Source organism: Mytilus galloprovincialis, chromosome 2 (genome assembly GCF_965363235.1).
Source record: "Mytilus galloprovincialis chromosome 2, xbMytGall1.hap1.1, whole genome shotgun sequence".
In the NCBI taxonomy this organism is placed as follows: Eukaryota; Metazoa; Mollusca; class Bivalvia; order Mytilida; family Mytilidae; genus Mytilus; species Mytilus galloprovincialis.
The window spans coordinates 4,908,253-4,921,349 of NC_134839.1; the positions used below are offsets into that span (position 1 = coordinate 4,908,253).

The 13,097-nt window shown below is 33.2% G+C and overlaps 1 protein-coding gene across 1 annotated transcript; it reads right to left on the minus strand.

The window, feature by feature from the left end:
* Positions 1-6,609: 6,609 nt before the first annotated feature.
* LOC143062717 (uncharacterized) lies at positions 6,610-12,499 on the minus strand. The gene is made up of 4 exons (XM_076234480.1): positions 12,328-12,499; positions 10,916-10,957; positions 8,906-9,109; positions 6,610-8,316 (listed from the first exon to the last, which is right to left on the minus strand). The coding sequence occupies exons 2-4, from the start codon at positions 10,945-10,947 to the stop codon at positions 8,037-8,039; spliced, it is 516 nt and encodes a 171-aa protein (XP_076090595.1). The 5' UTR covers positions 10,948-10,957; positions 12,328-12,499; the 3' UTR covers positions 6,610-8,036.
* Between the last annotated feature and the right edge of the window lie 598 nt (positions 12,500-13,097).

Consider the following 13,097-nt stretch of genomic DNA (forward strand, 5'->3'; position numbering starts at 1 on the left):
AAGTCAAATATAGCATGAATGTTTCTTATGAGATGTTGACCAAGTGTTGTTACTTTGTCACCTATCCAACATCCAAGATAGCAGCAAGGGGGGACTTGGTTTATCATAGGACCCTATGGGAAATACATACATATGTCCTCTTTTAGAGAACCACTGAATGGAATGAAACCAAACAGCATGAATGTTCCTAATGAGATGCTGACCAAGTGTTGTTACTTTGTCGCAAATCCAATGTCCAAGATGGCCGCCAGTTTGGGGACTTAGTTTAACATAGGACCCTATGGGAAATACATACAAATTTCTTCTTTTAGAGAACCACTGAATGGAATAAAACCAAACATGGCAGGAATGTTCCTTATGAGGTTCTGACCAAGTCTTGTTACTTTGTAGCCGATCCATCATCCGAGATGGCCGCCAGACGGGGGCTTAGTTTAACATAGGACCCTATGGGAAATACATACAAATTTCATCTTTTAGAGAACCACTGAATTGAATGAAACCAAACATAGCATAAATGTTCCTTTCCTAATGAGGTGCTGGCCAAGTGTTGTTACTTTGTAGCCAAATTTTATCTTTTTTATATGATTTCAAAAACCCAGGTAGAGTCAGGTGAGCGATACAGGCTCTTGAGAGCCTCTAGTTTTGAAATGTGAGATTTATTTCTGTCATCTATTAGCTATGTTAGTGGACCACCTTTTACTTTCTGGGAAGTAATAGCGAGATTGCATACAGCAGGGACTTTCTATAGAAAGTATAGAAAGTCCCTGCTTACAGCATCTGGGTTCCAGTAATCTTCAGGGATATCATGAAGTCCATTGCATACTATGAAGGTTTTCTTGTGACCAGACAATGCCATTAACTGTTATTGTTTTGTAGAACTAAGGAAATCATTAAAGTGTATAACTGATGTCTTTTTTTAGACAATGATCATCATTTTGGAAAGCTTAATAAAGACACTCATTACGACTGGTTCACATTTAGGGTCAGCTTGGGCACCCACTAATCTGTTTAACTCCACCACATTCCTTATATGCTCATACCAAGCCAGGAGCCTGTGAGTTAATTGTTGTCATAAGTAACTATCTTTACTGCTAAAGAAAGAGACTGATTTCATTGTGCCGCAACTCCTGTGAAACTATACAACGTTGCAAATATTTGTGTTATGACGTATATAATGTAGTGTTTTGTATTTCCTTAATTTGTCTTTAACACAATGTTTTTTTGTTGTTTTTTTTTTTTACAGAAAACGCCACTTTTTGAGAAAAAAAAATCTCCAAATATCGCGCATGCTCAGTCGACGTACTGCCCGCGAAATTAAAAAAAAAATCTTCGTTTTATAAAATAAAAATTAAGATCACAAAAATACTCAAACAAGAGGCTCTCAAGAGCCTGAATCGCTCACCTGGTAAACAATGCCTTCGGCCATGTTTTTTTACGAAATAGAAAATAAAACACAAACTTTATTTTATACACCCTACTGATCATTCAAATGAAGTTTGGTTGAATTTGGTTGAGTAGTTTTAGAGGAGAAGATTTTTTAAAGTTAGCAAATATGATGAACAAATTGTGAAAAATTGTCATTAAAGGACAATAACCCCTTAAGGGGTCAATTGACAATTTTGGTCATATAAAACTTATTTGTAGATCTTACTTTGCTGATCATTTTTGCTGTTTACAGTTTATCTTTATCTATAATAATATTCAAGATAATGACCAAAAACTACAAAATTTCCTTAAAATTACCAATTAAGTGGCAGCAACCCAACAATGGGTTGTTTGATTCATCTGAAAATTTCAGGGCTGATAGATCTTGACCTAATGAACATTTTTACCCATGTCAGATTTGCTCTAAATGCTTTAGTTTTTGAGATATAAGCCAAAAACTGCATTTGACCCCTATGTTCTATTTTAAGTAACGGCGGCCATGTTTTTTGACGGATCAAAAATCGAAGCACAAACTTTGTGCAGGATAATCTAAGGAACAATCATGCTAAGTTTCATCCAAATCCATTCAGTAGTTTCAGAGGAGAAGATGTTTGAAAAATTGTTAACGACGACAGACGACGACGACGGACGCCAAGTGATGAGAAAAGCTCACATTTCCTTTTAGGAAAGGTGAGCTAAAAACTGCAAAATTTCCTTAAAATTACCAATTCAGGGGCAGCAACCTAGCAACGTGTCGTCCGATCCATCTGAATATTTCAGGGCAGATAGATTTTGACCTGATAAACAATTCAACCACAGTCAGATTTGATCTTAATGCTTTGGTTTTTGACATTTTACCCCTATGTTCTACTTTTAGCCGTGACAGCCATCTTGTTTGGATGGCCGGGTCACCCGACACATTTTTTAAACTAGATACCCAAAAGATGATTGTGGCCAAGTTTGGATTAATTTGGCCCAGTAGTTTCGGAGGAGAAGATTTTTGTAAAAGATTACTAAGATTTACGAAAAATGGTTAAAAATTGACTATAAAGGGCAATAACTCCTAAAGGGGTCAACTGACCATTTCGGTCATGATGACTTATTTGTAAATCTAACTTTGCTGAACATTATTGCTGTTTACAGTTTATCTCTATCTATAATAATATTCAAGATAATAACCAAAACAGCAAAATTTCCTTAAAATTACCAATTCAGGGGCAGCAACCCAACAATGGGTTGTCCAATTCATCTGAAAATTTCAGGGCAGATAGATCTTGACCTGATAAACAATTTAACCCATATCAGATTTGCTCAAAATGCTTTGGTTTTTGAGTTATAAGCCAAAAACTGCATTTTACCCCTATGTTCTATTTTTAGCCATGGCGGCCATTTTGGTTGGTTGGCCAGGTCACCGGACACAATTTTCAAACTAGATACCCCAATGATGGTTGTGGCCAAGTTTAGTTCAATTTGGCCCAGTAGTTTCAGAGGAGAAGATTTTTGTAAAAGATAACTAAGATTTATGAAAAATGGTTAAAAATTGACTATAAAGGGCAATAACTCCTAAAGGGGTCAACTGACCATTTCAGTCCTGTTGACTTATTTTTAGGTCTTACTTTGCTGAACATTTTTGCTGTTTACAGTTTATCTCTACCTGTAATAATATTCATGATAATAACCAAAAACAGCAAAATTTCCTTAAAATTTCCAATTCAGGGGCAGCAACCCAACAACGGGTTGTCCGATTCATCTGAAAATTTCAGGGCAGATAGATCTTGACCTGATAATCAATTTTACCCCCTGTCAGATTTGCTCTAAATGCTTCGGTTTTTGAGTTATAAGCCAAAAACTGCATTTGACCCCTATGTTCTATTTTTAGCAATGGCGACCATGTTTGTTGATAGATCAAAATTTCGGATACAATTTATAAACTAGATACCCTAAGGAACATTCAGTTAAAGTTTGGAAGTATTTGGCCTAGTAGTTTCAGAGGAGAAGATTCTTGAAATAGTTTACGACGACAGACGACGACAGACGACGGACGACGACGGACGCCAAGTGATGGCATAAGCTCACTTTGGCCCTTCGGGCCACGTGAGCTAAAAAACGGAAAGTTCCTATTCAAAAGGCAAAAATCAAAAGCTCAAACACATCAAACGAATGGACAACTATCATATTCCTGACATGGTTCAGGCATTTTCTTATGTAGAAAATGGTGAATTTAACCTGCTTTTGAAGCTAGCCAAACCTTTCACTTGTATGACATTCGTATAAACGTCGCTTATATTGACAACGACGGGTAAACAAAACAAGCAGCTGACATAATAGGTAAATTTCCCAATTGTACCACGATTTCGCAGGCATCTTCTAGGTTATAGATAATGCATATTTTAAGGTTTTTCTTATCGTAGAACACACCGAGGGGTGTCAGGATTGATCAAATGAAAGACCGACCAACCAGTTAAAGTAGATTTTCAATCAGGATAAAATAAGGAGCACATTGTATTGAAAAATGGTATCGTCCGGGTGGATTCTGAAAAAGAATGACCTATCGTTCGGAAAGAAAATAACTCCATATAGGTATATAATATCATTTATGTTTTCCACTTATTATTTTGTACAAAAATCAGAAGTCGGTTTTACAAATAAGATTGGTCGTAAGTCATGAACAAATCGGTATACTTACGATCAATCTTAGTCGTAAGTTTTTTTGTGAAATCGACTCCAGGCTTCTAGTTTACATATTTGTCATTTAGCAAATTAAATAGAAACAGCATTTGGAATACTTCAGGAATGAACTTTTAATTGAGAAGGATACACTTTATTTTTGAGACAGAGCTAGGTTTATATTTAGTGAATAAACAAATCAAGGTGCAATAAATTGATATATACTAATCATGAAAAGAAATGCACGATTCCATGTATTTCTTTTGAATGAAAATTGCTATTGCATATTATATCTGGTCTTGGATATTTATAAAAAATATAAAATGGTGTTACAATAGTTATGGGTGATTTGAAGACCAAAGTTGGAAATGGTAGCACCAGGAATGACAGAGTAATGGGAAAATACGGGTGTGAAAAATCAACGACAATGGAGAACGTTTAGTATATTTGTATGGTGCCAATAACTTAGTAGTAGAGGGTAATAACTCGATTTATTTCACTTGACTGGGCGGAGTTTAACAGGTTCGCTCACAATAAACCAGTCCATCTATAGATAGGTGTTTAGGATAAACTCATTAATGAAGTCCAGTCATTGTTTTGTAAATTCCTTTGATGACACTGATAGGTGATCAGAAATCAGTAATAATTATAACGGCAATCATCCTTATCACACACATCTTCAAATAGACTGTCCTTATGCAAATTAAAACGTAAACTCCGCCCCGATCAGGTGAAATAACATTGGTAATACTATCTTCCCTCATAGAGATATACATAAACTGACATGAATTTCTTTAAATGGCAGAGACAAAAAGCAAATAGACCATAGTATCATCAATGGAAAGCGGTAAAGATCATTGCAAGATATACGTATTATGAGGGTGTATATGTTACTACTGACCACCATCAAGTAACTACAAACAACAAAAACTTAAAAAGTTGTCTACCTATGTAAACGTGAAAAAGAAATTTTATGTTGGTAAATTACAAGACCCAAATATCCAACAAGAGTTTAAAAAATAAATAAAGAACAGGTTTCAGCTATTAGACAGTCTCACAGACTATACAAACACAATATCAGTCAATGATGAATGGCTGCATATTCATGAAATCTACAATGTAGCCAATTTAAAGGTATAAATTTCAAAAGACAAGTACAAATTTAAAACAGAATGTATTTAACACCTAAAACTTAGACAGTTGCATTGATAGAGGAAAGAAAAAAAGTGAAGTGAACAACAAAATATGTTAAACACGTTCTGAGAGAATTACGGAAAAACTAAGACCAAATATACTGAATGCAACTAGAAGGTAAAGACAGCTACACGTAAGAGCAAAATGGATTTTATGGATGACATAGCAAGAGAAGCAGGAAGCCTGAGCAGCTTCAAATCAGACAATTGGACAGATTAACCAAGTAACTAAACAACTAAGTTGTTAAAAAACTAATGTAAATATGTCATTTAAAGACAAAGACATCAATATACTAACAACAGAACAAGACCTATACTTAAGATGGCAGGATAATTTTCAAGAGGTTATCAACCGAAAACATCCAGGCGAACTATCAGTTATTCCTAAAGCACACCTGGACTAACAATAGAAACACTTCAACCTTCAAAACAAGAAATACCGAAAGTCATTAAAAGTTTAATAAAACAAAAAGGGACCTGGCATAGACCAACTAAATACAAAACTTTTTAAGACTTTAAAAAACCTTTGACAGCTTACACAAGGAATGTCTTTGGGAAATTTTGAGAACAAGACCAATACTTAAGATGGAAGGATAATTTGCAATAGGTTCTAAATCGGAAAGTTCTAGGCGACCCATCAATTAATCCTGAAACACACTTGAACTTAGAAGAGGGGCGAAAGATACCAGAGGGACAGTCACACTCATAGATCGAAAATTAACTGACAATGCCATGACTAAAAAGAAAAATGCAAACAGACAAATAATAGAACACAACATAAAAAACTAAAGACTAAGCAACACGAATCCCACCAAAAACTGGTGATAGATACACCTTCAAAACAAGAAATACCGAAAGTCAATAAAAGCTTGAAAAAAAAAAAAAAAAAAAAGACTTGGCGTAGACCAACTAAATACAGAATCTTTAAAGATGGACCAGAGCTAGTAGCATATACTTTAAACCAAATATGCCAGAAAATATGGGAACAAGCTGTTATTCCTAGCAGTTGGTCTAACGCCAACATCATAACAATATCAACACCAGGAGACTTTATTCAACTGGAGAGGAATCACCTTACTATTCATTCCAAGTAAAGTTTGTCACATAATTTTATGTAAAGAAGTATAGACGCTGTGGGTAAGAAACTACGACAATAACAAGCTGGTTTCAGAAAGGTACACAATGTTCAGGAAGGGTAAACAGATCCTGCTCCACATAAGGCACCCACCGTATAGCACAATCCATTCAAAATATATAGAACAAATTATATATATAATAGAAGTAAAAATATCCACTGCTAAAAAATAAGCTCAAACAAACATCATTATAGTTAAAAATATGTTTTATTGTAAAATACAAAATAATTTGGCTATGGAATAAATAATTTTTATATCAGTAGGTTTGAAGTATTACATTTGTGTTCCAGATGAGTTTTGAAGCTACATGATTAGTTACATGTATGAGGATGCATATTAAAATATTGCAAGGTAAAAGCATTTATAAATATGAGTACTAGTATTCAAAACCTTTAGTAAAACTGATCAGAATATAAAACAGCGAGTTATGTCGGGTTTTCTCCACCACTTTAATTTTTTTTTTAAATTTCATTCTTTTGCATACTAGTATACCGAATAAAACAAGTTGAAAGCACAGTATTTTATTTAAACAAAATTAAAATTTGCAAAGAAGTAGAAAAATACCTTTAGAATTTAACTAATTGTGTCGTGTTCTACTAATAATTGAAGATTTGTGTTTCATGGAAATATTTATTACTAAGGTATATATAATTATATATATAGTTTACTTCCGATAATATAAAAATATACAATCTTAAATATTTGTTGTTAAAATTCAATGCACAAGCTCATCACCTTCATTTTACAGCACTCTTACGATCAATATGTTTGTGGTCGAAGCTAACTAATTACATGAATATGCATTTGATAAATATAAATGATACATGTATAAAAAATGAAATCATCTGCATTGATCTCATTGTAATAGGTTTTGTTCTTTCGGAGACGACATAGCTTAGGAACTGTTCGGTATTAAATGTAAGCGATCTTATGTCGAAAATAACGAAACAAACATTTGTTTTCGAAATGTGAAATTTTATAGTTGTTTACTTTTCTGCATATTGAAGTTTGAAATGTGCAATAGGTTTTTAAAGATTGCAAACGATACTAAAGCGATAATCAACCTCATAAGTCGAAAACAAGCTATCAATGCCATGATTTTTTCATTATTACCATTATTTCTATTACAATTGCATAATGAAGAGATGTTTTCATAAAAGACGTATTTATTGCTCGTACAACATATCCTGTCTGTTATACTTTTATTTATATATTCAGTTTTTAAAACTAAGACATTTACTTATTTTGACCATCTACATTGTAAACCTTTTAGCATGTTTAGTTCATTATATATTTCTGATTTCTCTCCTCTGTTCCTGCTATTTTAAATTATCTTAAATTAAGACAAAAGGTTTCAGACGGGTTTTAAATCATGTATTCGTGCATGGTAAACATCGCATGCCCCTAATAATCGAAATACAAATTGAAACTTATATCACATTTGATAAATAATCCGTTTGCATTCTTACATTTATATTTTGAAATTTTATAGATTTTCCTGTGACCTATATACATAAATAAAATATACAATGTTTCGTATAAAATCTTACTAACCTACAATGATATCAATGAATAATGTAAATTTCATAGTCCTATATATATAAAACAACATTTTTTAATCAGTTTCATCTCCTATAATGTGCGTTTTCTGGCCCTTTTTGGGTGGCTCAGCCTTATAAAGTTTCAGTCTGTATAACAAATTGGAAAACATGCCAAGATCAATAGCACCAGTATTATCACACGCTGTCATTAAGAAAAATTCTATTTCTTTTTCATCTAATTTTCTTCCGGTTCCGGTTACCATAGACTCTAATCCGGCTCGGGCTTCGTCTCCGTCTAATTTTAGACTGTTGTCTTTGTCAAGTTCGTGGAATCTAGCTACTACATCTGCTGCACTAAAATAACAATCCATATTTTAAATTAATTTCAAAATTCAAAAAGAAAACATGAAAACAACACTTCACAAATATCATGCATCCCAAGCGCTTCAAAATGTCGAAGCATTTCTCATTCGGTCAGGTTTAAGGGTTGGATATGTGGTGGAAAATATCGGTCTTCAGTAACTTTGAATTGCCTTCTGTTATCCTTTCTCATGTTTTTCAGTTAACCATACATTTTTTGTGTTTATACCGTGTCTCTCTATGTCTGTATATTATTTATTGTTTAGAGACGAGGGCGTTGTATCATTTAAAAAAACAACAGAATTCAAAATGATTGATACCGTAAATAATTTACACAATTGCTTTAAATTTTATGTAAATAATTTGATGTCTATAATTGTTTATGGCCACCAAATGGGTCTTCAACGCAGCGAGAAAATCCCAAAACTGGAACTTTCTGTTTTAACCACAACAACATAGCCAATCTGTTCATCATGAAGAACATGAAACTGAAAATTCCCATGATGCAATCGAATTTTTAACAATTTGAACACCATTGTTATGAAATTAAAAGCAAACACATGAATTATTGGTTAAAACTTACTTTGCTCCTACTGTTTCGTAGAACTGTTGGAATTCCCAAATACTCATTATTTCATTTTTATCTTTATCAAAAGTTTCAAACATAACCATAGCCTCTTGTTGAGTCATTCCAAACTCTTGTTGTAGCATTTCTATAGCTTGCGGCCTATGCAATCGTTTAACATTGCTTTGTGCATATTTGTCGAATATGGCTTGAACGTCTTTACTGAAATAGACAAATATATTGTAACGTAAAAGCAATAGTTATGGTAGCATTTCAAATGAATAAAATAAAATGCATGATATGTGCCAACACTCAAATCAGAAAACAACACACAATCTAGGTGTACACATTACATTCTTCAGCAATAAAATTGAGAATGGAAATGGGGAATGTGCTAAAGAGACAACAACCCGACCATAGAAAAAAACAACAGCAGAAGGTCACCAACAGGTCTTCAATGTAGCGAGAAATTCCCGCACCCGGAGGCGTCCTTCAACTGGCCCCTAAACAAATATATACTAGTTCAGTGATAATGAACGCCATACTAATTTCCAAATTGTACACAATACATGGTTTTACATTATACATTTATGTCAGTCTAACATTATAACAGACACTTACTTTAACTCTGAGGAGCATGAGTGAAAACATGTGTTATTCGGTCATTATTGAATATATATTCTTATTCATTACAATCTAAAGAACTTTGAAGTAAAAAGAAGCGAAACTGGGAGGAGCTATATATTTTCTATGCGTCAGTCTAGTAAAAAACCCCACCCCTGAGCTCAATTGACCTGCTGTATGCCCCTTCATCATATCTAATGTTTATATTAGATCCACCTATCTTTTTTTTGTGCTGTTCATATTGATAACAATATATAGTATACTATTTGCTACTGATATGTTCCTATAGTTGCGTTTGATTATAGGAATGGTATGCATCCTATAATTTAATAAAGTGTTACATGCTCTGAACAAGACGGCTATATACATAATTGTCTATCCCTATCCTATCGAATATTTGAAAACACATTTTTACTTGCATCGATGCTGTAGATATGATATCATACTATTTACTTTGTGTGTCTATATCATTGCAGAAAAATGTTCAATAACGACGTAATTGCAGATTGATAGATATCTTTCCACTGATTTATGACATTGCACTTTCTTCTGTCAGTTTCTTTGGCAACAGGGTGGTAAGCCAACTTAAAAGTTTTCAGCAGGAATCAGACAAGTATCGAATGAACCATAGTTTTAATATTCATGGCGCGTGTTTTTCATTGGCACGAGTTCTTATCGTAAATATATCAATTCAGAAGTAAAGCATTCAACTATGCAACACTTCGGTACAAACTGCACGACATTATACTTCAAGATTAATAGTGAAATGAAATTTTTGTGGTTATATGTATATTAAGATAGTATTTTGAGTTATTTATTGGTCACGCGCGTACCTTATGAATGCCATCATAGAAAACATGTGTTGTTTGATTGGTAATCATATTCGATCAAGTGTTTTAATTGCTGACATGTAAGTTGTAGAGTATGATTTCTATTTTGATATCAAAGATCTTGATAGAGATATAAGTTTGGAGCTAACATATGCAAACTTTGAGCGAGAGATTTTATATCCATCGGAAAATCAAATACATTCTTACAAATTGCCTTCAACTCCCTTAAACTTGATGGTATGTATCGCCGTTTTCTGTACTCTGGATCAGTTCCAAAGAAACAAGAAGAATAATGTCAAACATTTCGTAGTTTTTCAACAACTATTGGATCTGGGAAGTTAATTACATAATCAGAGACATGTAAAATTCATTAGTTCTCTACCACATATTGCTATTTAGTTCTTTGATGAATGTTGGGCGTATTGTTAGGTTTGTTATTTGATTTTCTTAGGTATTTTCTCATTATATTGAACAAGAAATGTGTTTTACTGTTTTTTATAAATATGTCTGAAGAATATTTTATATGAAAGCATTCGCAGTTTACTTTAAACAATGTTAAAACTGATATACTTACGGAATTTTTCCTCTTTTACCCATACTTGCCATGAATGTTTATCTGGAATAAAAAAAATAATGTATTAAAAGATTCTAAACATTGCATTAAGATAACAAATACTCTTTCATACCAATTCGATGAAGAAAAATTGTATAAAATCAAGATCTTTCTTAGTCGTGAATAGATAGTGTTTTGTTGACTTAGATTGTAAGCAACTCCTTTGAACATTCATATTGGCACTGGAATTCTCACGACATTCATCATGATCCTATGTGCCAGGTAAAACACACATGAATCGACTTCAGACAGATTGCATTGACAGTTTCGTCATGCTATCATATGGCAAGTGCCAAAACACGATGTATCAATATAAAGAAACCGCAACACTGCGTTCTAACAAGCACAGATTACAATCTTTAGGGCTTTAAAAAAATATGGAATTTTTTGTTAAAATTAATCAACTTAACAACAATGAGAGCTTACTTAAACCCCCCCCCCCCCCAATAAAAAAACCCCATCCTTTCTCAATTCTCATTACCTTACGAAAATAAGGCGATGTGGTATGATTTCCAACCAACAACCAAAGAAAGCACGAACATGTAAACACTAGATTATTATATCTAATTCATTTTACGACGTGTTGCAACCCCATTGACGTTTACGGGGACACCTTTCCATTTGTTCATATACAGGTCACCGCACGGTATTCGACAATAGTGTCTATACCAATGATATATTTATAAGATAATATAGTAACTTAAAGTTAAGAATGGCTTAACCATGTTAAACGACGAGCATCAATACTTGAAAACGAAAATAGCATCTTCATAATTTCGTGAGTCCGAATGTTTTACCGGATTTACCATCATCAGGACTGGAACACGTATATTCTTGAGCGTATATTAACATGTGAAAGGGTTAAATAAGGCTAAGTATTCTGGGTAATTGACCAGTACACGTTTTGTATCTCAATCAGAGGAAGGCAAAGGGTAGTACACGAAGACATATGTAAAACTAATCTTCTCAGTCAATATTATCGATATATCAGACATCCAAACAAACAAGAACAGTACAATCATAGATGTAATAGCCAGGTACATCTATGGTACAATTGTAGTCCAATAAAAAAATATATAAATGATCTAAGTACTGTACATATCAATTATTTTTAAAATTTTAAAAAATTAAAACTTTCATGTTTTATGTCTCCTACTAAAATGGCTTTAAACGTGACTATAAACTACATGTAGAATACTTAGTACTTGTACCAAAGTACTAACTGACAATATAAACGATATAATCGCAAAATAAGTCTAGAGTACTTCAGAAATCAGTCGTATAGCCTCGTCCTGAATAAACAATTCTATAGACATAATTCTTGGTAGATTGAACAATATAGATAAGTAATTAATAAGATTATTATCGCTTACCTTTGTTTAATAGAATTAATAAGAAATAATATGTTTCTAGTATATATAGTGTAAAACCGGTCCTAGTCGTCTGCGATTCCTTCTGAGTCAGTAATTATCAGTCATAGAGAAACGTGATAGTACTCTAGGATTGGTGATTGTAATCACTCACACACGTACATATGCGCGTGCAGCATATCAATAATTTTGGCGTGAAGCTTTGTGTTAAAAATCTACACTTGAAAAAGAAGAAATTTGAATATTTTAGATCATTATCTCCACATATTTCAGATTTTTGGGCTGTGTATGTTATAATCTAAATACATGTTTTATTTATAGATGTGTATGTGTGTGCATGTGTATTGCTTGTTGTTTTAGTCATTGTTTATGGATACTAATTATATTGAATGTTAACATTTCATGATTCATGATGATAAAATAAACAAATAGATATAGATATAGAAACATGATTAGTGGTTGCTCATTCAAACTGGTAGCGACAGGGGGTCAATGATCGCTACAAACTGACTAGTTACATAGCACCGTCTGCCTGAGGCCCTCTACATAGACTGGACATTCTTTTTATTCGATCCTTATACATCCTGGTATTTAAACATTCGGCTACGAAGTAAGTCGAAGAAAATCGCGTCGGACCATGGTATACAATTTTTAACTTGTTATCTGTTACAAAATGTTTAACTTTTTTCGGAAACAAATTTGGAAAGGTTCATCGATTTATTGTTGCTTTTTATTTTTTTTTAATTTAAACACAATCTGATGTTGCCTTTCTT